Here is a 26,374-nt window from a genome sequence, read left to right on the forward strand (position 1 = left end):
TGTATTGTAATACTGGCTTTGAATTACATAGTAATTTCTATGGTGATAATGCTAAAATTTAATATTTACAGTTGGGAATCTTGTTATGTCCAACAGAAAGAATGTAAAAGGGGCAAACCTTGATAGAAAAGTGAAAGTATACCCTTTCTCAGAGAGAGGCGTTATTTAATATCTTTCTGCTAAGATAACCAGGCTTTTGACTTTAAATTCTTTACCTTTGCTTTTTCAGGTTTCTCCAAGGTTATTGGTAATTGTCGGTGAGGGTGGCTTTTCTTTTGGATGGGAGATAATTAAATTTAATGTTTGTGGAGGTGGTTATAACAGTGATGGCACTCTGTGGTACAGACACCTTCTGGACAGAGCTCAGTGCAGAGCTCTTCACACAGTGATGTAACATATCTCAAACCTCTCTTACGCATGCAGCCTGATATGTTACTAGTTGATATCTTGCTAAGATGATGGTGGTACTCTGATTTCTAACAAAAAAGGCTTGATGACTCAGTATTAGCCAGACACATTAAGGGTCACCAACAATGGAGATTTAAAGTAATTTCATGTGATATCTTTGTTTTTACAGAACCTGACAGAATGCTTACCAAGCATAACTCCAACACCTTCCCCAGTCTTTTCTGAGGTGCATTTACCTCCAGCAGTGCCTTCTGTACCAGCCATTGTGCCAGCTTGGCCAAGTGAGCCAACAACCTATGGACCAGCAGGTTTGAAGAAATATTAACATAAATCAGAAACTACTGACTCTGAAAGAATACTCCAACTGTCTTGCTAAATTGAAGATGCCTTCAGGAGACACGGTTTCATATAGCTTCACACTCCAGAGGCAGACATTTATAGGAATATAGTTTCTCACTGCTGAAAGCTAGTGAGAGTTCTAGTAGATCTCTGCCCATATGTATAGTTCGCTTTACTCCCTACCTGAAGGTGGGAGAGGAATGTGTATTTAATTCTCCTTTTCTCCTGAGTGGGATAGCATTGAGTTTTGAGGGGCTTATCCTGACGATCTGCTTAAGGTAGAACACATTGTCAGCATGTTGAAGCTTGGTACGCGTTTGTGCTCTGTCCCCCACGTAATTGGCTCCTTGATTCACCAAGGACTCAGCTTGGGTCTGGTATGTCTGGAACTAGTGAGGTCCATCTGGCCCTGAGCTGCAAAGCCAGTGTGATGTTTTTTCTGCGCTGTGCATATCTTCTGTTATGTGGAATTTGCTTAGATTCAGTATTGCTCATTAGATCAGGTGCTGTATTTTCTCTCCCACTGTTGTGTTTCTGTGCAAGAACTAGCTTTCAAGTCAGGTACTGTGTTCACATGATACAGTAATAATCCTGTCATACTTGCCCGCATCTGTGACAGAAGATGCATAGTCCAGGTAACCTGAGCTCAGAGTTGGAGTTGACTGTAAATGACTAGTCAGAATAAGAACTGCAGATTCACATAAAAGCTACAGTTCCTCCCTTTTTTCCCCTTCCTATTTCCTACTGGTATTCATAATTATAGAAGTAAATATTGGAAGGGTTTAGCTATTTCTGGAAGGTTCAACTGTTTCATTCTTTCTGAAAACTATTCTATACATTTAGCTAAATCTTCTTTTGTAACATCTCGACTCAAGAATTTCTTCCTGTGTCTTCCTGAATACCGTTTTTTTCCTTCTGTCTTTTGAAACTTGCTTTCCCACTGTCATTTTCTTCTGAGATTGCATATAGTTGAGATCTCCCTCCCTTCCTCCCTCCCTCCCTCCCTCCCTTCCTTCATTATATGTATATTTTTCCCTCCCCTTAGGTATTCCAGCCCAAATACCTGCTTCTTCACTGATGCCAGCCCCAGCAACGGGACCTGACTCTATTGTGTCACAGGCTCAGGTAACATCTGCTCCAGTTGCTGGAGTTCCTGTGTCGCTACAAGCAGTTAACCAGCCTTTAATGCCTTTGCCTCAGACTCTGAATCCTTATCAGGATCCGCTATACCCTGGATTCCCTTTTAGTGAAAAGGGAGAAAGAGCTGTTGCACCCTCTTACTCCCTGTGCAATACTGGGGAAGACTTACCTAAAGGTGAGAAGCTAGAAGAAACTCTGGATTTTATACCATTTTTCCTAATGGGTTGTCTTTATCTACATTTTAAGAAGAGAAAAATTCTTTGGTCCTGTTAGTCTGTGTCAAAAGGTCTAATTGCTGTCATTCCGTGATTCAAGATGTGGGAGGGAACATTGAATAGGGTTGTAACTCTTTAGTTTGTGTTGCTAACACTGTGATGATTTTAAGTGGTTACACCCGGAAATCTGATAGGATCATTTTGTGGTTCTTAGCTTGACCCACCATAACTTGAGGTTTTGTGAACGTAAAGGATTTTCTTTGGAGAACTGCTTCCTTTTACAGTACCAGGTTTTCTCTTGTAATGAAATGCCAGGAAGTTGTTGAACAGTTTGTTACTGGTCTGGGAAAATACAGGCTTTGACCTACTGCAAGTATGGACTATGCCCGTAAAGAACATATCATGTCTGACTGCACAGTGGTGTTTGTTTACTGAACTGTTTCTTTAAAAACTAGAAGTTCAGTTCCACAAACTGTGAAAACTGAAGTTTTAACTGCAGTTGACTCTAGATATCTTACTGTGGCAAAACCCCCCCCCCCCCCCCCCCCCCCCAAAAAAAAAACCAAAACCCACCAAAAAAAGCAAAACAAAACTCCCCAAAACCCCAAATAAATCAATCAAAGACATGCAAGCAGTAACCTGATGTCAGTGTTTCTCTACTCAAATGGCACTTTATGCAGGGACTAATTTTTGTATCAGATGAAGTGTAATATTTTAGGTCTTCACAGATCTCTGTTTTTTTTTTCCTCTAGATAAGAATATTCTTAGATTTTTCTTCAATCTTGGTGTGAAGGTAACTCTTCAAGCTTGCTTATGTTTTTGTTTGTTATGCTATAAAATTTGCCTGTATTTGGTAGTGCTTAGAGTGCAGAAGTTCAGTTGCTGCAGCTGTACACTTCAAGTTCATCTTTAAATTTGAAATACTTCCATACTTTGTCTGGGATCCCAACAGTGGTCCACATTGCAATTCAAGTCAATGACCTGTGACAGTGAGAACTATCGGCTTCCAACTGTGGCTTATGTGGTCAACACATTGTGCTGTACAAATTCACAGCATCTACAAACGTTGTGAGTTTGAAGATGCATTCTTTTGGAAGCAGTGTATAGTAAAAGATGGTCAAACTCGGAGGGCTTTTTCTGTCTGTGTACTGGCAAAGCCATTATGCTACAAATACCCTCTGTGTCTTTCCCTGTGGACACTCCCTTAAGCAGCCTGCACGTCTGTCCTTTCTGCTCAGGTTAAGGACAACAGTATTTTAATTTTAACCTTCTAAGCAGTTGTAGTAGTGGTTGATGTGTATATGTGGTGCAAATCTGTGTGTGTGGTTGGGGAAGAGGCTCATCCAAAAAGGCAATATTTTCCATTTCCTGGTAAGGACTAGTTGTTTGCTTTGTTTCTCCCCTCTGCACATAAAAACGTTCCTTTTTTACCTTCTCTGACTCATCCTGTCAGGCAAACTACTTTGAAAAAGGTGCTGAGCGGTCTCAGGCTTATTCCATGACTCTGGCCATATGTAATGATTTTCTTTTGTGTCTGTGTATGGAAAGGGGCAATGTTCAGCACAACTTACTAAGTAAATTTACTTTTAATAACTGTGTGCCCAATACCAGTCTCCTTGCTTAACAGAAGATCCTTAAGTCATTAGCAAGTGTAACTGCAGTATATTTAAACAGCATTTGTTTCATAAGCCTACATATATTTGGGACTTTCCTTCGTGGTACTTTGTATTATTTAGGATATAGTCTGTCATTTTGGTGCTTCGGCACCATCTACTGGTCAAGTACCATGTACTAGTAGTTGTGCTCCTCAGCTGGAGACCATATGGTATGGTAAGACTTGGGAACTACTTTCTGCATTACCCTGTCCACAGCTTTGGTCCCAGATCCTGCCATATGGGTATCCACACCCTTCCAGCTGCTTGCTGAGAGTGAACTGACCAGCTCCTGTTGAGAGGAGGTCTCCGGGGGTTCTCACTTCTCAGGATGGTTTGCTCTGGGGACTGTTTCTATAGGTGGCACAGACAAGACTATGCCAGGTTTTGGGTTCTGCCCTCGACCTACTCCAATGTGTTTTTTTTTTTTTTTTTAGACAGCCTTGTGCCTTTAGCAGCCTTGTGTGGTGTTCGATATGGCCTGAAATGTGTCTATTTGGCACACTGCATTACAAAAACATCCTACAGTGTTGCTCTTGGGCCTGTTGCTCTGTACCATAGCACAAACACAAAGCCTGTGTTTATGAACTTTAACTCTGAGCAATGTAACTGTAAGCCACTGTGTGCCAGTTAATTAACATGGAAGGAGAGGAAAGCGAAGCAGGTCGCCACCTCAGATGGGTGATCTCGGTGTTGTGAACATAGCTTGTGTTAATAACAGCACAGAAAAGGTTGTTGCTGAAAATAGTGTGTGTCCATTGTGTGAATCCCACTGGTAGCTGGAGGGTGTGTTGTATATTCTAATGAAACCTCTCCCCCTGCTTTATGAAAGGGCTTCTAAGAAAGCTGATCTGTGCGTTGTGTGTATGTATATGGATTTCAGTCTTTACAGATTGTCCTTGGAAATGATCTAACTTTGGGTCTCAGTGTAGTAGCGTTTTTTTGTTGTCTGTTGCCTATTGCAACTGCATTTGGAAGGAAAACAAAAAATGGGAACATCGTAATGGAGTCCTAGATATTTAGAATTGAGGGCAGTACCTGTAAATAGAATTAACCTTTACTTCCTGTAATTAACTGTTTCAAAATGGTAAATGATCTGTGTGCTATTACGTCTGTCTGAACATTCAAAAGACCAAATACTTATTTCTTCCCCCCCCTCCCTGTCTTGCAGGCATACAGTTGTCCCATGTGGGCACCCCATTCTTACTTGTACCCCCTACACCAGGCCTATTTAGCTGCTTGTAGAATGTACCCAAACGTGTCCCTTCCTGTGTATCCGCACAACCCCTGGTTCCAGGAGGCTCTGCCAACTCAGAATGAAAATGAAACTGCACGAACAAACAGGCACTTTCCTGTTCAGAGCGAGGCCAGATCCAACGGTCAGATTCCACAGGCTGATAGTAGATCACCATCACTCCCTCTCATTATACCTGCAGCTCCGGTGTCGGAAAGTCAAGGACAGGTCTGTGTAGAATCGGAGAATCCTGTGCAAGCTCTTCATGTAAACTATGAGGAGTCTATGAGAGGGAAAAGTATGTTCCCACAGCCACCCTTTGGACCCAATCACTTTCTGGGAGCTGTTCCGATAGCACCTCCTTTCTTTCCTCACTTTTGGTATGGGTACCCAGTTCAGGGTTTCATTGAAAACTCAGTAGCAAGACCTAATGTTGTTGTGTCGCCGGAAGACAAAGAGGCAACAGCTGGCACCTCTGCAAACGTGTATGTGGCTAAAGAATGCAGCCCTCCAGTTCCCGTAGTAAACTGTGCAGAACAGCTTCAGAAGACTAACAACAGCAGCAGCTCAAACACCACACCATTCCCTGTGGCTGGCGCCAGCAGTGAGTGCAGTGCCCCAAAAGAAACTTCAGCTAGGGCACCTTGGTTGGAGCAAACTTGTCCTTCGGCTTCTCCTGCTAAGCAAAAACCAGCTGGGCAGCAGAATCGTTCACCGCAACCGCAGGGGACCGAGAGGCAGACAGCAGTGCCCAACACTCTGCCACTGTTGGCAGAACCGCTGAAAAATGAACTGAAAAATAGCATTCCCAGTCGGAAGGAGAAGACTGATAAAGGTAGAGATTCCAAGGGAGCTGGTAACCCGCCGGCAGAGAGCAAGACACAGAAACCGAGGGAAGAGAGCTCGGAAGATGAGAGCGAAGTTTCCGACATGCTGAGAAGTGGTAGATCCAAGCAATTTTATAACCAGACTTACGGAGGAGGCAGAAGGCCTAGAGTTGAGTGGGGCTATTCCAGTAGGGGAGGATACCAGTTCCAGAGAAACGAGGAAGCCTGGAAAGGACCACCCAGCAGAAGCAGGGATGAGGGCTACCAGTATCAGCGGAACTTTAGAGGGAGGCCATATAGGAACGACAGGAGACGGGCAACGCTGGGAGATAATCAGAGGGGGCATCAAGCATAGAACTGAGAATTTAAAATGCAAAAAGTAATCTGAAGCAGCAGTTTAAGATCTTAATCTTTCTTTTTAGTAAAGTTCAAGGATATGCTTAACTTCGAGCGAGTAAAGACTAGGAGGATGTGAACTCCTACCATATGGGTTTTGGGGTGGAGGTGGATATTAGAGTTTGTTTGGCTTAGCATTTTTTCCTCAATGTCAGATTAGAAGAAAAACAGTATAGGTTTAGTGTTTGATAATTTTTCCCCCCACAAAGGTTTGGGATTGTGATAGAAGATGGATACGTACGTTTAAGATTGATATGTACGTTTACTAGAGTGACAAATTATAGCATTTGATGTGATCTAGATTCTAAAAATTGACAGTAACACTTCACCAAATATAAATGTATATTTTATCATACAATGCCTTAGTTCTGAACTGAGCTAAAGGAATTCTCAGCCTACTGCACTGTTGTCTTTGATATGCTTCCAACCCAAAGGCCTTTCATCTCAAAAAAAAAAAAAAAAAAAAAAAAAAAATCTGTCAGACTTGAATGTTTCTCTTTAGTGTTACACGTATGGCAGCCAGCTAACCCTGTGTCTTAGGTATGTTGTATATAGTTCTTTTCATATTCATAGGGTATATTTTTGAATTTTAAAAAGCATTTATTTCTTGAAATCAAAATCAAGACAAGCAGTCCAGAATAGCTGTGTATGAATTGATAGTAATGGCTGTTTCCACCAGGAATTCTTAATGCTGGTGTGACTAGAATGGTGCCTATGCCAACTGAATAATTACAAAGACAATAAAAATGTAGATGCTATGCATTTCCAAAATAATTCTGCATCTGTTATAATAGCAGAAGTTTTTTTAATGCCACTTTAACACTAATGCACTGACAAATCCTAGATATTTTGTGAGGAGAGACGCATAAAGTACATGTTACTTTTTTTTTTTTAAGTTTGTATGATTGAGCTACTGTTCAGTATTCTTTTGTTGTTGCACTGTTGATGCAAATTTATGTTTTGCATGTACAACTCCTTGCTGGAACTACTTTTAAAAGCAAGATGGAGAGTCTTGGTGTGCTCTGCTCTTCCCTACAATTCAGAAGAAAGTGGCTTCTGCCTTATATTTTTACACTGTGTGTCAGAGTTCTGATGCTGTTTCTTCTGACCCCGATAATGATCTCTGCAGTGTTCCTGTTGCCTTTGCAGTTTGGATGTTCAGCTGTCCAAACTCGGAGAGTGCAGTGTGCACAGTATTCACTCAGCTCCGTTGCTCTGTAAAAATTAACTGTTGTGTATATTTTTATATCTCTGTATATACTAATGTAGGTGATGGTACCCTTTCATTCATGTCTGAGGTTGTACACCCTTGATCAGGAAACTTGAGTGATAGTTATGTGATACAGAATTTCTTTTCAGATGCATGCCATGTATAAAACCCTACTTAAAATAAACGTTTGTCTTTTCACTTTCTTTCTAAATTATATTTACATATTTGAAACTGGCACCGTGACATCAAATGTATCGTTTTGTTCTGATGGAGCCACTTGTAGACAGCAGCAGAACTAGAGAGTTAATCCGTAGGCAAGCTGCAAACTAAGAGGGGACATAAACTGGATTTCTAGTTCTTATTCAAAATGGGAGTGGTAGGGGCTGTGCTGTGGGCTTTCTTGTGTTTTTCTGTCTGGTGGGTTTTTGTTTTTTTAAGTCTAAATACTTTTCAGGAATGTATTCAGTATTTTGAAAGGGATCATCTTCCATCTTTCAGGTTGAGAACTAAGCAAGCACTGAGGGATTTAACAGTTGATACCACTGAGGTCCTCTGTTAACTACTTAGAAAGATGTAAAAGAGGCTTCTTGTCACCTTTCCTGGGAGGCCCTAAAACATAACTCCAGTTGTAGCCCAAACCTGTCCAGCAGTTGCTGAAATAGCCATTCAGTACTAGAGCAGGCATTTAATCATAAGCTTTGTTGCCACGAACAAAGGCAGTACACTTTCTACAGCAACATTTTAGGAAACAATGGAAAAGGTGGGCATGGCAGTAACTGGTAGGGCTGTGCTTTTAGAATTTACTTTTAAAAATTGACTTAAACTATTTAAGCTGGGCCTAGGGCCTGCCTTGCTGCTGTAGGACAGATAAGGACTGAAATGTGCTGATGTGGTACCTTCTCCACCTTCACTGTTGACAAAGGAACGATGGTTTCCTCTCTTTTTGCTGAAAGACTTGTAGATTGATCGACCAAACCCTTAGGTCACAGGAACCTACTGGTTAGTAGGGGACTGTATGTAATATTTAACATGTAATGAACTGAGATATGCAGCTTCTGGTATTTGCTAAACCACCTCTTTACCTTACCCTAGTTAGGACTGATTAACAGAAGATGCAGAACCCAAGTCCAAAATGATTTGTACCCATCTGCATGACGTAACTGTAAGTTTTAGTTAGCCTTTGGAAGCCTTCGTCTGCACAGATGGTGGTGGTGTAAGGCTGTATCCATTACTTGTACTTCTTCATGGAGTGCCTCCGCTGGCATAACGTAGATGGATTTCTGTTGTCAGTTAGACATAATGTAGAGGGTATGTAACACCTGATACTGCCAAGGTTATAAAATACCCCAGTAACACACATAATGGCTTGGGGGTGGGAGACGAGACAAGCCACTACCTTATCCTGTAATTTTGAGGCAAAAATGTAAATAAATGTTTTCTTTTATCTCTTAAAACATTTTTCACATGCCAATGAAGGCAGAACAGACAACTGTTGCATGGAACATACCCTTCCTTACTATTAAGATCTATAGCTGAAAGTTATTCTTACATGTCTGCAAGACTTACATAAGTAACTAGGAACCCTTAAATAGAGGCACTTTTCCCTCTGGCTCCCTGAAGGGCCTTACTTCATATGGAAATTGATTTTTGACAAGCTATTTTTTATTTACCTTCATTTTTATCTATAGTAAGGATCTAGGCAAAAGTAATTCTTGCATCTTAACCTTGTAAAAACTTTAAATCTTTCCAGCACTTAGAGGTGGAGGAATGAGTTGGAAAAAACAGTCATTAGCCTTTCTTAAACCTACCTGGTAAAGTTACAGAAGATTGAAATGATTTTAGTTTTCTTTAAGACTTTAACTGATTATTCTCCTGTAACTAGGTCTGAGAAGATGCACAGGGACAGATGACTAAAAAAGGTGTAGGTATCTTCCTTTATATTGTTGTACTGTCTTTTGTGCGTTCTCTTCTACAGTATGAGAAAAGTTGTGCAAGACATCATCATATAAATATACATGCTTTTGAATTAGTAATTCAAGAATTTTTTGCACTGTATCACAGAAGAGCTGCATGTTAGGAAAAGATTTATTTATGAAACCCTCATCCAATGGGATTCAACCTTTTTAAGATAGGAGGTGCTTCTCTAGCTTGATGTTCTTGGTAAGCTTCCCTCTTATACAGAAAACAGCCTCAAAGATTTTTAAAATGAGGAAGTGCAGTCAGTACTTGGTATGTGACTACAATATATTGAATCGAAAACCTGCCTTAACTCTGAAAAATCAGGAAACTCACTTGCACAATTTCAAGGTGATCTATTTGGAAGTTATTACACTGAAAATAGGGCTGTGTCACCAAAATATAGAAAGTGGCAGTTTTACTCAGACTAGGATGTGCACTGCTACTGGTCTCAGATGTTACACGCAGCAAGAGATTTTTAAGCTCCAAAAGATTAAGTGTTCTAAAACGTGATTGAGCCTTCTCATCCACAAATGTTTAGATTCCAATATGCGTTGCTATATGCCAGTTAAAGATGCTCACATTCAATATTTAGTCATCCAGGAAAAAGTAGTTTCCACTCTTCTTTTGTTCCACATCCTTGGGAAAAGAGAAAAGGTCAGTGTTACTTGAAGTAGCTTTTGGCAGACTTCAGCACAGCTGAAATGAAAGATGCTTATCTAAACTCCTTTGCACTTTCTTTATACTCTTACTACTCACTTCATGTACTGTTTTCCAGCACACCAAAACTACCAGGTTAGTCTTCATTTTGCTCTTTATTTTAAAACCTGGCTTATATTGAACAGTCGTGGCTTCTTTGCAGTAAAGGTGCTTCTCTCTTACCTTGATTGAATTGAGTTTGTTTATTCTTGGTCTGTAATTGTTGGGGTCTCTTCTAAAAGTGATTTCAAGTTGAGATAAAAACTTATTCATTCCAGCCAAAAGAGTCTGTGGACTGTTAAGAGAGAAGAACATTCCAGCTAAATTTTCAGACGTTCTATACTGTGCTGATTAGAGGCAGCTTTGATCTCCCTCCTGAGCTCATTCAGGTCTGGTAACACAAATGGGAGCTGTATCTGACATACCAGGACGTGCATTTTCAGTCAAACCATGAGTCCAACAAAAAGTTTTAACTACTATGCCCACCTTCCAGCAGTATCTCAGCATGGCACTACACATCTTCAGACTGCTACCTTTACATTCTTTTTACTCTGTATCCTAATGTCTGTGAGTGAGGGCACACTTACAGTGAAAGAAACCAGAGTTGCACTACTAGCAAGACACAACAAAGATCGTAAGGTATACTGATGCTGAGAAACGGTTATCTGATAGTCATTTTTTAATTCAAATGAGTGTGTTTCTTAAGAGGAACACCATCAAAACCAGGCTAGCAGTGTGTTGTAAACGTGTTGCTAGATCAATGCATTTTACTTCATCTGACTCACATGAAGTATTTAGTAATTACTGTCTGAAAGCCTGGTTTCGAATGAAGCTGCTCATCAAAAAGTCTCTGTAATTTACATGTAATTATTTACAGGAACAAAAGTAGACATCTCAAAAGGGGCAGCTTTGAAAGAGTAAAAGTCATAGACAAGTACATTATATATTGCTGTCAAGACTTGTGCTTCATCCCTGGAGGTATTTAAAAGAAGGGTAGGCGTGGTGCTTGAGGACATGGTTTAGTGGTGGACTTGGCAGTGACAGGTTAGCGGTTGGACTCGATCTTAAGGGTTTTTTCCAACCTTAACGATTCTATGATTCACAAGATTTGCACACAGGTACCCTTAGTACGCTGCTTTCCTTTAACACATCTGAAAGTTACTTTCATAAGCTTAGTTTACAACTCATCCTTTCTTTCGTTCCTTAAAATCCATGCCACTTATTTGTTCTCCTCTGATTGTAATTTAATTGGTGTGCAGTTGCTTAAGGCTAGTTTAAGCCAGGAGCTGTCTAGTTTTTGAGAGCCTGGCTACATTCTCCAACTATGCCCCAACTCTGTGTGCCTCTAAGAGTGGTCAATCCCATTTTCTTTTCCTCGCTTCAAAACAAAAGTCAGAGCCCTCAGGACATGCCTGGATCACTTTAAATGCATCTTAAATTTCCATAGGCAGGGATGCTTCACCTCATTTTTGTTGATGCTTCTGATAAACAATTTATTCCTATGTTGTCCTCGGTTATCTTGCTTACTAATGCAAAAAAGTCTTACCTGTTCGCAACGGTGTTCTTGGAAGGAATACCATCAAAAACAATCACACGATCAGCAAGGTATGTAGCCATGATGAAGTCATGTTCTACTACAAAAGCTGTTTTTTTAGCATGCAGAATGAAACTGAAATAGGAAAAAAAAAAAAGAGCTAAATGTAAACTTACTGTAAAGCTACTGGAAGCTTCAGTTATTTCTCCCATCATGTATACTTTACCGTTTAATGACTCTAGCAGCCATTAGACGTTGTTCAGAGTCCAAATATGCTGAAGGTTCATCAATTAGGTAGACATCTGCAGGTTTACCAAGACAAAGAGCTAATGCAACGCGCTGCAACTCACCACCAGACAATGTTTGAACCTATTGGGGCGGGGGGAATAAGGCCATATTTAGTTCAGGTACAGGTAGAGAATCAAAGAAGGGAAGTGAGGGTGTTGTCTCAGGCAATTACTACCTCCTGGTCAATGATGTTTTCTATCTGAAGGGGTTTCATTACATCAGTTACAAACTGGGGGTGCGTATAGGCATCTCTGATCTTCTCATGCAGTAGCTGACGGACGCTTCCCTGTTAAAAGAAAAACATTGCCACTCAGTTTTGTGCACCACACCACAAGAAAACAAGAAGAAACAGAATTAATAGAGCTTTTTTTTCCAGGCATAAGGAAATTCTACCCGTGTACTATGAACATGCTTTTTGTAGCAAACACAGTATTTCATAAATAAGGCTTAAACATACTGTAGATTTAGGGCTGATCTTCTGTGGTTTGTAGCTGACATTTAGAACTGGAACCTCGCCTATAAGAAGATAAAATTTATAATGAAAAGAAGAACCTTTCCAGTATCTTCAAACTAGGTTTCAACTAAGGTATTAAGCAGTACCTCCTTCATCAGGTGTAAGTCTTCCTGCAAGCATTCGGATAAATGTAGTTTTGCCAGTTCCTAAAATAAAATGCAATTACATATTACTTCAGACTTTTTAGTAACTTGGGCCTCTACCAATTAAATCACTGACACAGAAAATAAAGACTTAATAAAGAATACATTTTAAAATTAGACTGCTTAGAGGATTCCTATATTCACTTCCAGCAAACAGCACTTGCTATTACTTGCTTTTTCAAATGCAAGAGACATCTGAAGCTACAATAGTCTAGACCTGTGGCTCAGCTCACCAGGTCAATCCTCCTCCTGCTGATCGATGGTCTTAAAATGGGGTAACAGACAAACACAATGGCATCATTAACATTCAATAACTTCAAGTTCCCGCTATTTAGACAGCAATCTCATGGCGTGACATCTTCACAAGAAAACAAGCAGTTCGACCTGATTCAGAATGAGTAATTTTGAAGCCTGGCTCTCAGACTGACAAAGGGCTTTATGAGTGTACTGAGGGCTGTACAAGCAGTTTCCAACAAGAACTGCACTTACCATTTTCCCCTAACATCACCATGATTTCAGAATCAGTAAATTCTCCAGCTACTATGGATAGTTCAAATTCTCCCATCTTTTTTTTCATTCCTGGATATTTGTACATACACATCTTTTTAACCTCTTCTTCATTAGCTGTCTCAGCCACTTTAAATACCAGAGATGCATCTCGAAACCTTAGGTTTTCTGTTGGAACATAGCCATCTAAGAAAATGTTTATGCCTATGGAAGGAGAAAAAAAGATCCATTAAAAAAGGTCTAAAACAAAGCAAGACAAGATGAATTTCAGTTCTCGGCTGTAAATTCCCATCAAATAAGGAGGACATTGGATTTGAAATGGCACATTAAAAGAGGCAACACCAGCTTGGATTTGAAAATGTGTATGTTACACAAGTTGAATAAAGAAAAATCTTACTAAAATTACAGAAAGGCTATAAAAGCTCTTTCTGAAAACCTAGTGTCAGTAATGCGGGCAGGGCTTAAAGAAACTGTGCTGTTGGACCCATTCACACAAAAACAGTTATTCCTGAGCCTCAGTGCTACAAGTGTGGTCAATTCAGTTGAACACTACATACCTCTGCACCGTGCAAACTGTCTCCTGCCCTTTCTCTACTATTTATAGGGTCTTTTGTGTAAATCCACTGTTTACAAGGGCATTTCATAATTAAGACATTGGGGTTGAGTTATAAATTTAGGATCATGTGAAACAGAAATTCTGCACAAAATCAAACAGTACTTTTTTAGTTACAGAACTGTAACAGGGAAAGGCGTGTTCACCTAACAGACAACTTGCATTTTGGTACCTTTTTTTCCTTCCATAACATTTTTTTTGGTAAGTTTAAAAAGAGAAATATGGCAAGAATTACCTTCTCTTACGCTGAAAGGCATAGTAACAACACCATAAGCGCTTGGCACACCATACAGGCAGCAGATAAAGTCAGAGAGATAATCTAACACGCTTAGATCATGCTCTACAACAATAATGTACCTGAAAAATAGAGCCAGAGAGACACCTTTATTTTGATACAAAACATTTTTTCTTTCTTACCTAGTCTTGCATAGCAAAAGTTATCAACATGATTTTCATTTAATATGGTTTCTTATCTTTGTACTAAAATAGGACAGAGTTCAAATCCCTGCCAGGCACTTTTTTCAGACTGTCCAATAAACAGACACTGTGAATGACAAGTTGAAAGTTCATCTTCAGTCTAAACTGGCAGCTTCTCTATGTACAGCAAGTGGAAGGATATTGATTGACTGGAGTGAAAAATACTTAGCATGTTTTAAGGAGGGGGGGAAGAAAACCAAACAACTTTGTGAGAAGGGAATGGAACAGCGATACTCTGGCGAAAATACAAGCACCCATATTTTCACATTCTTATTACAAAATGCTGAAATAGTACAGAAATTATAGGAAATAAGTTTCCGAAATGCAAAGGAATAGAGCATTACTGACTTGGAATATTTTAAACACCCATTAGCATACCACACTGCGAGGTCACCACTTCTAGGGAGATGGCCTCGATCTTCCCTCTGTAAACAGGCACCTATTACTATAGTCCAGCAAAACATGTAAAGTTTGTATTTACCTGTCAGGGTTTATTAGGGATCGAATAGTGATGGCAGCCTTCAACCGCTGCTTGACATCTAGGTAGCTAGAAGGTTCATCAAACATGAAGCTAGCCCCAAAAAAAGAATGAAGTCTTAATGAATGCAAGCTTTCTACATATTCAAACCTAATACTAACATTTTCACCATTAAATACACAGAAATAAAAAGTTATCATTATTTATATTGAGACACAAAAAATGAGAATTATGCACTGACATGTGCCTTGAATCTCTGATGACTGTCACGTGAAATTGTTAAACAGTTCGAGTTAAGTATTACTTTGCCAAAAGCTCTGACAATGTTATGAGAGAGCAGCAGTTAGGAAACCCATGCACTCAGTTCTGATTCAGCTTAAATGTAATGTGAACTGAAAAGTGCAAAAGTACTTTAGGAGACTGGAAGAAGGACATTTTCCAAAAGAGAAAAACAAAACAACAAAACAAACAAGAAAACCCACCTAAAACCTGCACCAACCAAAAAAACCCCAGCCAAAGAAAAGAACGACAACCCAAAGAAAAAATGTTTTTTTTTAAAAAAATCAAAACAAAACCCCCCAGACCCCATAACTCTTCTGATCTTGTTTTCTTGGTCATAAGGAGGCAGGAAACAGCAGAGACTAGACAGTAATTCCCTGGCTGCAAGACAGGAAGAGAGGGACACAAGTTCCCAGAGGTGGGGAAGCATCTGCCCATTTCTTACTCAGAGAGGCCAAGTGCGATGTGCTGTCAAACAGGATACATTTACGTGGGGGTGGGGAAAGGATATGAAGTTGTAATGCTGGAACTTAACATTGGCATCTGATATTACCTATTTCCAGTCAGATGAATTAAAGCATAAAAACCCCAGAGATTATATATGGAGTAAATATGGATCTCAGGTGCTGAGTTGGCAAAAACAATTTTTCTAAAAAAATCCTTTTGTTTAAACATTTCAAACAAAAGTATTAATTCTAACAATAAACATAAATTAGGGGACTATATTCTGAGACAGATTATTAGAAGCAATGTGTAACAGAAGTAAATCAAACATACATATCAGCCTTCTGAATGCAAACAACTGCACAAGCAAATCTCTGAAGTTCTCCTCCTGAAAGATCCTCAACATTTCTTTCTTTCAGATGGGTTAAGTCTGCAAATAAGTGGTTAATTTTAGATACGTTTTAACCGACACAACAATTCATATCTTTATTACCTACAGAAACATGTATAATCACAGCAGACATCCTACACAGAGGAAAAAACAGAAAGAAGTAAAGTAAGTGTTCAGTTTGTATAGAAGCATCATAATGCTATTCGTAAGTCACGCAAGTTACGGCTTCTCTACAGCATCAGCCGATTAATTTGTATCGCTGCTTCTTATCATGCAGAAGGATTACATTTCTATTTGGTTTTCCACCATATATTTGGTAAAGATTTCTGGTCCTAAAAAGAAACTCTACCAGTTTTAAAAGTGTTTCTTGTTAGACCTGGCTGAAGAGTTCTGATCTTCAGGCAAATCAAGTCCCCAAATGTTACAGCAAATGGGTGGAGCCGCTGTTTTCGCATCAGCTTTACGAACAGCAAATTTCATGAATATGCTGTTTCATTAATAAGTTAAGAGGGACTCAAAGGCTGTGCTCTTGGTGGTACAATGCAGCCCCACCTTTACCACCCAGATCTACCGAAAAGAACCCTGTTGTTAATCTAGTGACACCTAAATTAATGCCTACATTTAGTAACAACTGAATACAAAACACCTACAAAAAATTACCAGGGCTGGACTATGGAGATGTTCTTATTAACTGCATTATTCTCAGAAGTCAGTACTACTCCCATTATAATTAGCAACATACAGGGATTTTTTCTATATGCAATGGTTCTCACAAGAGGGTATGGTAAGATTCTGCCAGAGTTGTAAGCAAGCAAAAGCAGATGGTATCTGGAATTTTTCCAGATTTAAAAATAAACACTTTCTACCATGAAACAGAAACTGCATTAGATTCTGTTAAGTTGCACGTATCAATTAGTTTGCCTTTGCCACTAGAAAGTATTGTTTGCATTGGTTCAGATATGCTTACAGCAAGCCCCGGGCTTTAAGATAAAAAAGTAAAGATGCTTTCTCTTTTTTTATTGGTATAATTTAAATCTACTATCACATTAGTAACTTTTTTTTTTCAGTAAATATTAATTTCCCACTTTGAAGTCTGATGTCACAAAATTACTTACCAAGCTGCTGACATACAACAGTTTGTGTCTTAGTTTCATCCTTCCTATCCAGAATTGATCCCACTGTTCCCTGCGTGATAAATACCCCCCCCAACATCATTTCAACATTAAAAATTTAAGACAGTAGTGGATTTTTGACATTGAATTATGCTGCTCAATAAAATCTTTAAACACAGGAGAGCAGGAGAAGCTCCCAGCTTCCTATTAGCTCATGAAATTTCTCACCTTTGCAGCTTTAGGGATCTGGTCCACGTACTGAGGTTTAATGATAGCTTTCAAGTCATCTTCCAGGATCTTGGTAAAATAATTTTGTAATTCAGATCCTCGGAAATAAGTCAAAATTTCTTGCCAGTCAGGTGGATCCTGTGACAAAATTAAAGCTGGTGTTTACTTACACCATTCTAAAACCATCATAAAAACCATCTTACTTTAAAGTTCTGATCAATACAGCAAATAGAATATGCTTGCAAGATTTAAAAAAAAAAAAAGAAAAAAAAGCCTGGACAAAAGCTAGTTACGAAACTGTTATGTTGCCTCTGCAAAGTTTCTATTAAAGAAAAACAGAAAAATTACAAAACCGCAAAATGGAGGGCAGAAGTTCAGCTTTTTTTTTTCCCCAGGTGTCACTAGCCCTTTCAAGAGAAAGCATTTTAAATTTGCACCTAGGACATCCAAAACTATGTTTAGGCAGTTAAGAAGCTATGAGTGAAACTACTTCATGTGGAACATGATAGCATGGATTAGTGTAACTGCACTTACTAACTACCTGATCCAGCCAATCCAAAGCAAAACAGCTGGACTGATAAAAATCAAGTTGCACAAAAGACACAGTAAAATTTAACCATTTTCTCTGCTTCTAGCAAACATTTCCAAGGAGACAGAAGGAGATGACAAAGGGAAAATGACAAAAAAGAAACTGTTCAGAGCAATCACCCAGTAAAAAGTCCCAACTTGTACAGTTTCGTCTTACACAGCATACTACTCTGAATGGTGCAGTTAATTATTTTGATGGTAAACAGTACGGAAACAGAGTGACACAGCCATATTTCCAAAGGAAGCAAATACACAGAGGAGATGCTTCATAAGTTTTAGAGCAGAAGCAACATGGAAGGTTCAATTCATACCACGTGTTTCTGTGGTCATAATGATTTGGCTCTTCACAGGAAAGTCTGATTTTGGAAGCATGGTAATTCAATTAAGTACACATTCAGAAAGTCAAAAGTTTTGCTATTTCTGCAATACTATCACCTGAAACAAGAAGTCCACAAAATAATATAAACCAGACTTGAAAGACGATGGAAAAATGTAGCTGGGAAATGATTATTTCTTGGCAGTTTTCAGTGGCAGCCATGAAATTAATACTTTATTAAAATGTTACTCTTACAGGTAAAGAAACTGATGAAGAAGGTTTGAACACAATTGCTCCTACAAGTCCTTCCTGACGGACAAAAGTGAGCATCAGAATTCAACTGTCACCATGAAATTTGACTTAGGACAGAGACCTACCTCTGATATTTGTCTTTAGTGAGTTCCAATTATGATTAGTATCCTTATCTTTCTTGAAACATATACAGAATTTACAAAAAAAGCCTTTGTTAACAACATCCTTCTACTACTGTGCAGAGCAGGTCACTGGCTATTAACGGGAAGTGCCAACATCCTCACAAATTCTATCGTGTTCACAGATATGAAAATTCAGTGACAAAATATAGACACAGCTATCTATAATGCCAACTTGATTTTATTGCTGGTACATACATCATATTTTCCAAGATTTGGCTTCTGCTTTCCTGCTAAAATTTTCAAGGCAGTTGATTTTCCAATACCATTGGTTCCAACCAATCCCAGTACTTCACCTGGACGAGGGATAGGCAACCTGTACACAACATCGACAACTTCGGATTACATTAATGCCATCAGACACCAACATTTGGCGGTAAATGTTACAACCTGCATTCAGACTTTCTGATTATTTCAGTGTACTTTGTTAACGTGCCAATATTTAATTCAAATTAAATCCATATTCCTTAAAAACAGAAGATCATAACATTTAAGAGCACTCTGTTCTTTAGACAGGAGCTCTGTAAATCGAGCACCAAAATTTTATTTTATTACAATACTTTTTAACAGGGGAAAAAGTAATTAGCATTCAAAAAGGAAGCTACTGAGGCAATAACCAAGAACAGCTTGATACACACTATGTTTAGACTATCAAAAACTTAAATTTTGTCTCTTTTACGTTGATTTGAAAAATAAAATACCTGTGAAGTTTGAAGGCATTGGCACAATATCTATGTGTTGTTTCTTTCTCCAGGTTGCTAGGTAAGTTAACAATTGACAAGGCTCCGAAAGGACATTTCTGTAATTGAAATAAATTCAGAGATTACTAGTGCGCACAAACAATTTATTAGCAAAACGTTATGTTCTGTACTGCACCCAGCTGTGTATTTAAATATTTTTAAACGAACTTTTACCACATTACTTCACTTTCATTTACACAACTTCCCAAAGAAGTTTTATACCACATTTTTCAAATTAAGTAGTTAGCAATTTACACTGACAGTCTAAATTGCTAACAGGGCACACTGCATATATTCTCTAGCTCTTTTACAAAAACATTTTTCTACTGCTAGGTGTCAACAGCCACAAACACACAAGCATAACCAAAGCCGCAAACAAAAAGTTGCAGCCCACATCCTGCAACCCAAGCAGTTCAGCAAAGTGACACAGGACTTCACTTTCTATACACGATAACAGTTAACAAAGTCTGATTATTCAGGGAAACAAAATCAGTTCTGAAGTTACAGTATGCATTAATAAATATATTAGCATAATAAGGAAATTTTATCACTTCAAATAAAGCAGCCTAATGTTTACCTTGATACAAATACCACAACCAATACAAAGTGTTTCTGAGATCCATGCTATTTTGCTCTGTGATGTGACTTCTATGCAAAGTTTTCCTGGTGAAAAAGAATAAGATTAACTCAAGAAAGTTTCTGATGAATCAGAATTCCTGCCAGTACTACTAAACCCCACAGAGAGACATGTAACTGATTAACATTCACTGAAGCTTCAGATCATCTGAAGACCTGAAAAGTGGCCTTATTACTATGAATTGTTCATGTGTTCGGTGATACTTCTAAAGGCTTTATGAAACAAAGCATGAACGATAAAAAACTAGCAATTATAAAAAACTAGTTCTTTCTAGTAGAACATTATTTAAAACTTCTCCAACTGCTTAAATACTTGGTTAAAATTACATCTCTTACCCATTCGAACCACAGGACAACTCTTTTTGCATTCTTGACGGCATTTCTTTGGCTTACACTTGTCATGGTTGACAATAGCAATTCTTGTTAATTTGTCTGCCATAATGCACAATTGAGGGTTAAAAACATACACCAATTAGGAGGAAGAATAGCGGGAATCTTCCAGATCTTAAGGGAAAAAAAAATCCAAAAGAGAACATAATTACTGACAGCACAGAGAACACACACATCTGAAGTTACTTCTAGCAAAGTCAAGAGATGAAAAAAGCAAAATTATTTTTTTTCCCCCCTCTTTTAAGCAAGATGGCAAACTGAGTAAAGACTCAGATGCAAGTAGTATGGGTACTGACGTGTAAATAACTGCACAGATCTTTAACATCAGCTTTCCATTCCATTACTATTTCTCCACTGTAAAAACTGTGACTATTTTTGAGAATGTATTTGTTTCCAAGAAAAGCATGTTGTGGTAAGAACAGAAGAATCTATACTGCTGCAAATTTCAGTTTCAGAAGCTGCTTTGTATAAAGTAACCTTGTGCATGCTACAGCATCTGGTAAAATGAAATTGTGCCTGCAACTACTACTCCAAGAATCTGATTATAATATTCATTTTACAAACTGTATGCCAACGTTCTATATTAAATGACTAAAATACTGTAAAATTTAAACCAGTTTTCAAAGTGAAAATTTGTAGTTGCATATAGAAAAGTAATCTAGGCAATGTGAACAGACATACATGATGATGCTTGATTCTTATATCTTGAGTTTCATTAGTATTTGAATAACTACACTTACATGCTGCATTTCCTAATGTGGTATCAATAACTATAACATACTCCAATAAAAATAAGTAAGAGTCTTTATAGAATTATTTTTAGAAGAGAAAGCTCTCAGAGTACTAGGCTATTAAATACTCCTGAAATCACAAATAAATGCACTCGAAGTGAAATTACTACTTGTATTCCTCTACATAACTGTCTCTTTCCTCGCTTGCCTATTTATAAGGCACACTGACAAGCACTGGATTCTACTGGAAGTTTATGTGAACAATGTTAGCAGAAGGGAGGGAAGGACAAAGAATTTTAAATTTAACTCTTGATAGATAAAATAAGGTGTAAGGTATTTTAAAGTACATTTATATTTCCTTTACCATATTCACACATAGTACTGAGAATAACAATAATAACGACTTTATCTTCCTTTGAGCAACACACACCTAAGGACAACTGCCTCCACTTGCTCCTGCTCCAGAACAACAAAGACAGCTGCATTATGAGGCTCTCAGAAGTTTACAAGATATTACAGATTACAAAGAGTTGGTTTGGTGTTTTTTTTTTTTTTTTTTTAAGGCTAACGAAAGACCATAAATAAAGTAAAAAGCATCCCCCGCTCAATACTGCTAAATACAGTGATGGCAGCCCTACAGATGATGCCAATTCAAAGCCATTTCAATTCAGTGCAGTATGTATCAATAGTTCAAAGGCGTAACTGGGAAGGAGTCTTGAAATGCTTCAGTTTTCCACATAGTCCACACGTCCGCTTCCTTCCAAGAAAAGGATTCCAACATTTCTTATTAAAGAAAGTATTCTCTGTGGCATGTCCAGTTCATCTTTGCTCCACCAAACTAAAGTATCCTGCAGTGGTTTAGAGACTATTTACTACATACAGCTGTTATACGAAGAGAGGCTGTGACTTCCAATCTCCTGAGAGAAGCAAGAATACAACAGGTGTACGGCACATTTATCACTTTAAACTCCATCCTTCCCTAAACCCTCCTGTGAACTTTAGTCAGAAGGAATCCTACAGATACCACCATAATATGAAAGAAAGGAGGAGAATGGCATCTAACAGGGAGCAAAGGTCAGAAAGGGATATGTTATTGTATCTTTAAACCCATCATTACAATAGCTATTTTAAGTGGTTCCTTATAAAATCAGTAGTCTTATTCTGCTTTTCAATTTCCAAAGTATTTTTAAATTAATGTCTAAAGATATTCTTCACCAGATATAAAAGAATGTAATACTAGTCATGCTACCAACCTTACTGTGGCAAATTTTACTTTTAGTATTTCCATTTTTTTCCTTTAATCTTTTAACATATCCTAAGCCAAAACGTCCTAATAACATACTTATGTTTTCAAATAAATGACTGAATATTTACAAATATTTAATAAGTCATTTTATAGTTCTGTATCGTCAGAACAGATTGACAAAGTAGGGTTGAACACTGCAATTACATCCACAGACGAGGCCAAAGGCATGGAATATTGGGTCTGCAATTCTCACTTTAATACATTTTTCTTAGAAAAGAAATTAAGAAACTGAAAGCCTTATTCTTAAAAACTCTAAGGATGTTTGAGTCAGGGTAATTTTCTAGGAGACAGATACTACATTTTGCCAGTGCTTCAAATAAAGACACATTCTTTGCGAATACATCCCAGTGCTTTTCATAAAAGTCCTATAGTTTGTGGTGCATAGAGTATTTGGGGGTGAATCACTCAGTCTTTGGTCTCCCAAGGGCAGTGCCTAATCTGGGTCAGCCCTTTCTCCAACAACACTGGCCAGTGTGGCTAAGTACCCTGAGCACAGAGACCATACTATCTGCTGGGCAGGGCTCTCCCTGCTAGTTATCTTAGCTCTAACCAGCATGCAAACTATTTCTGTGGGTTACAAGAGCAAGCTCTAGAAGACGAAGCTGCCGTACTTCGGGAGGTTGCCTGCCCTATCCAACCTCCCAAACCTCTGTTGAAGGTTACTGCCTGAGCAGTACAGATAGACCAGACAATCTCTCCACTCAGACACCCACCCTTCCAGCCTGGTATTTAGCTTAAAGCAGCAATGCAGGAGAACGGGACGGGGGTTGCTCTAAAAGACCAAGTCAAATATGGCTTGGAACAATCAGTTTTTGCCACCTACCTTAGCAAGCTTTCCACCCAGTCCTGGTGGGATAATCAGACTAAAGTTTACACTACTACCCATTGGTATGTAAGAAAACAGCCTAAGATTTTTTTTCTTCTAACTTACTTATATGGGAAAATGCCCATCTGTGGTGAAGAGTTTTAAAGGGGCCACAAAGTATAAGTACGAAGCAGTTATAGAGTACTTGGTAGGGGAGAATAGGACTCATGAACCGACATGGAGACATAAACTCATGCTTCCCCGCTCCCATCTACATACTGGAAGCATCAGTTCAGCCAAAACTCTCCAGCACCTTTTAACCCATTTTCTGAAAAAATACCTGTGACTTCTGTCACTTCTGCAATATTTCCAGGACTGTCCTGATGCCTATGATGATAACTGTCCATGAGAAAAAAAAAATTCTACTTAGAGCTGACAACGTTAGAGCAAATTAAACAACACTGTCCATAACCAGACTGAACTCAAGTTACATATTTATATGCAGTTACTTCATTACTACATTTAACTTAACATACTGAACAGGATCATCTGATTTCAAGGTGCAGTCAGCAGAACTCTGAATACACTGAACACAGGTCAGCAACACATACAGTATAGCACACCAGTAATTGTTAAGTACAGTCAGCAGTTTAAGGGCAGGAGAAACTGGTATTCAGAAGCATTTAAGTTCATGACTATTTCTCTTTCCAAATCAAGAAGAACAGAACAAAAAACAATGTACGAAAATAATAATTGTTACTAACTACAAGAATAAAGCATTATTTTGAATTGATAAATTCTGATGGGGTGACAACAGAAAATCTTTCCAGAATGATGGACTGATGACACAGTTGAAAGAACGAGAGAAGGAATAACAACTGCTAGCAAAGAAGTTGTTCTAAAAAGCTCAACGGTATCATTTATTGAAGCCAAAAGCTGTCCATTAAGTCCAATTATGACACAATACAAACACTAAAACTTGTCTAAAAATAAGACACAAAACACGTTATCACAAGCATTTTAAGTTAGCATTCTTAGGCTGACACAGCTGCTGCTCCTTCTGACACACCAGAAGAAATTAGAAAAAAAAAGTACATAAGCAGACCTTGCTAACTTGCCACAAAAGGCAACAGTAACGGACAATCTATAGAACAAATACAATGTACTTGCATTAAGAATTTTTATTTCTTTCACAGGCATTAGAGTTATATTAGAGTTTACTAAGTCAAGTCAATTATGATCAAGAAGGATTTGTAATTGCAGTGAATTATTCAAACTTGAAGAAGGATTAAAAAAGAAGGTAAATGAAGACTGAAACAGCCAGAGTCAATTTAATTAAAGTATATGAAGGCAAGATTTATGTTCGCAATTGAGCCATACTTTAGTTACTTTGCAGAAAAACAGTTAACATTTTATTAAATCACACTGCATCAGACATCAAGATAAATGGATAAGTGGAAATAAGTGAGGATAAGCAATATTTGCACTTTCCTCTGAAAATAATTAACCCAAGAATTATCTCTGAATCCATTGCTAACAGACTGTAGTCACTCCATAACAAGAAAGCTAGGAACTAAAATACCCAAAGAAAATTGAAATGAAAGAAAAAAACCCCAGATTTTCAAACTGCATATGGGAGATCATTACAAGTGTCAAAGCAGAAATAACAGTAAATGCTACAAGACGAAACAAAATCTTCTAAGAATTAAGAACTGGTCTATGTTTAAGGTTTTGGCATTTATTTTAGAAGCTGAGACAACATACAAAAAGAAGTTTAAACGAGCCCCAAGTCTCCTTACAGTATTTAACTCATTATATTACTCATAAGGCACAACATGAATATGAAAATAAAGACAATGTTAACATGAAAAGCATATGGTCAAATATACTGACGCAGCATAACGAGTGGGTGTGTTTAGCTGGTTCTGAACAGTATTAATTATCACTCAATCTTTAACATTTCCTTTTAACACGAAGTGAAAGGCATGAGAATAAACCCATAAATTAGCAGTCTACCAGACGAAAATCAAAGAAGTATTTTAGGACTAGAGTTTAGGAAACCATAGGAGAGAAACTTAAATTAGAACTTGAAAACTGACACAGAAACTTGCAGGTGAAATAACTAAGCTCATTCCAGGGAGGAAAGGCTACCGCGGTCCTGGAGAAAAGCCCCGCCGAGTTTTTCTTTTCGTTTTACACATACCTCGTAAAAACCAGCCTTACCCTACTGCCTTATCAAACCTGCAAGAAGCCTTGATCTCCTCGCCCCACGAGCACGTACGTGGACGTTACCTTTCCCCAAAGTAAGGCAAAACGTGACTTTTTTCCCCCTCCAGAAGAGGAAGTCCCTGCTGTCCGAGGAGAGAAACACCGGCGCCCCTTCCCCGCACCCGGCAGGGCCCGCCCGGGGGCTCCGCGCCAAACCGGTTCCCGCGGCGGAACCCAGCGGCAGAAGGAAAGGTTTTCTCCTCGCCCCGCCGCCGCTGCACGACGCAGCAGGACTGACAAAAAAAGCCAAGCACTGAAAAATGACGTACAACCCGCCGGAGACAACGAAGCGCACGTGGGGGAGCGCCAGGCAGGGACGGGCCGCCCGCCCCACGCGGGACGATCGTTACGCCCGGGCCCTGCCCGCGCCGGGAGCCGGTCACCGGCCGAACGGAGCCACCGGCCCGGCGGGGGAACGGTAACAACTCCGGGCCCCGCAGCCCGCCCACCGGGCCCGGGCGAGAGGCGGTGGGCGGGGGCGAATCGCGGGCCCGGCGCCGCGGGAGGAGGCCGGCCCCCCGGCCAGCCCAGCGGCGGGGGCAGCACAGGGAGCCGCCGCGGGCTCCGGGAAGGGAGGGACCCTTTCCCTATTCCCCCCTCCCCCCCCCCCCCCCCGTACGAGGACGCCGGTACGTAATCCCACCCGCCCCATCAGAGGCCGCTTACCGGGAGACGGGGGAGGGAGCACGGCGCCCCCGCTCCCTGGCCGGGCCGCAGCAGGGAACGGCGTGCCCTGTCCGGCGGGCCAGCACCAACGTGCTCCCGCCGCCGCCGCCACCCGGCCAAGATGGCCGCCGCCCCCGCAGGGAGGGGCCTGGGTGCGCACCATAGAGAAGAGCGAAAGGAAGAGAGCCTCACCATAGAGAGAACGTCCGTTCAGAGAGAGAGCGGCACCTCCCGCCGCAGGGAGGGGCGGGGCGGGGCACGGCGCGGCGCGGGCGGCATCAAGCTGCGCGTTAGAAGCGCGACGGGTTGGTGACGCCATCTGCTAGTGACGCCGCCGGAGAAGCACGTTACGCTCGAGGTGGGTCTGCCTTCCCGCCTCCCCGCCCTCATCCCGAGGCGCTCTATGAAGTCGG

At 39.7% G+C, this 26,374-nt stretch overlaps 3 protein-coding genes across 18 annotated transcripts in view; 2 read left to right on the top strand and 1 right to left on the bottom strand.

The window, feature by feature from the left end:
- Positions 1–7,619, top strand: part of OTUD4 (OTU deubiquitinase 4) — a 32,921-nt gene extending 25,302 nt beyond the window's left edge. For 4 of the 6 annotated variants that reach the window (XM_075090469.1, XM_075090471.1, XM_075090470.1 and 1 more), the window contains exons 18-21: positions 578–716; positions 1,793–2,062; positions 2,855–2,895; positions 4,926–7,619. In XM_075090469.1, the coding sequence (XP_074946570.1) occupies positions 578–716; positions 1,793–2,062; positions 2,855–2,895; positions 4,926–6,170 (1,695 nt within the window). In that variant the 3' untranslated portion in view covers positions 6,171–7,619. The remainder of the gene's footprint in view (positions 1–577; positions 717–1,792; positions 2,063–2,854; positions 2,896–4,925) is intronic. The other 2 variants (XM_075090472.1, XM_075090474.1) reach the window with 1 other exon arrangement.
- Positions 7,620–9,713: 2,094 nt separating this feature from the next.
- Positions 9,714–26,291, bottom strand: ABCE1 (ATP binding cassette subfamily E member 1). Of its 4 annotated transcripts, XM_075090479.1 has the most exons (19): positions 25,962–26,097; positions 23,368–23,426; positions 20,132–20,299; positions 19,737–19,822; positions 19,121–19,218; positions 18,618–18,735; positions 17,085–17,222; positions 16,860–16,929; positions 15,687–15,783; positions 14,634–14,723; positions 13,911–14,032; positions 13,045–13,266; positions 12,499–12,558; positions 12,356–12,414; positions 12,074–12,184; positions 11,837–11,979; positions 11,623–11,745; positions 10,260–10,371; positions 9,714–10,016 (listed from the first exon to the last, which is right to left on the bottom strand). In XM_075090479.1, the coding sequence occupies exons 3-19, from the start codon at positions 20,232–20,234 to the stop codon at positions 9,969–9,971; spliced, it is 1,800 nt and encodes a 599-aa protein (XP_074946580.1). In that variant the 5' UTR covers positions 20,235–20,299; positions 23,368–23,426; positions 25,962–26,097; the 3' UTR covers positions 9,714–9,968. The 4 variants fall into 4 exon arrangements, with proteins under 4 accessions (XP_074946580.1, XP_074946581.1, XP_074946579.1 ...); XM_075090480.1 differs by lacking the exons at positions 23,368–23,426; positions 25,962–26,097 and adding an exon at positions 26,154–26,291; XM_075090478.1 differs by lacking the exon at positions 23,368–23,426 and having other exon boundaries at positions 25,962–26,131.
- Positions 25,518–26,374, top strand: part of ANAPC10 (anaphase promoting complex subunit 10) — a 115,717-nt gene continuing 114,860 nt past the window's right edge. For 6 of the 8 annotated variants that reach the window (XR_012660242.1, XR_012660239.1, XR_012660241.1 and 3 more), the window contains exon 1: positions 26,179–26,319. The gene's annotated coding sequence lies outside the window, so the exon portion shown is untranslated. Of the gene's footprint in view, positions 25,925–26,178; positions 26,320–26,374 lie in introns of those variants that run through there. The other 2 variants (XM_075090484.1, XM_075090486.1) reach the window with 2 other exon arrangements.

The sequence above is a fragment of the Phalacrocorax aristotelis genome, chromosome 4, assembly GCF_949628215.1.
Source record: "Phalacrocorax aristotelis chromosome 4, bGulAri2.1, whole genome shotgun sequence".
Taxonomy (NCBI): domain Eukaryota; kingdom Metazoa; phylum Chordata; class Aves; order Suliformes; family Phalacrocoracidae; genus Phalacrocorax; species Phalacrocorax aristotelis.

What these genes read in the sequence shown, in the direction of transcription:
- ABCE1 (XM_075090480.1), bottom strand. Translation starts at nt 20,234, where the DNA reads ATGGCAGACAAATTAACAAGAATTGCTATTGTCAACCATGACAAGTGT. An exon ending in TTGTCCTGTGGTTCGAATGG is followed by an intron (nt 19,823 to 20,131) that starts GTAAGAGATGTA and finishes CTTTTTCACCAG; the next exon opens with GAAAACTTTGCATAGAAGTC. An exon ending in TGTTGTATGTCAGCAGCTTG is followed by an intron (nt 15,784 to 16,859) that starts GTAAGTAATTTT and finishes ACTTATTTGCAG; the next exon opens with ACTTAACCCATCTGAAAGAA.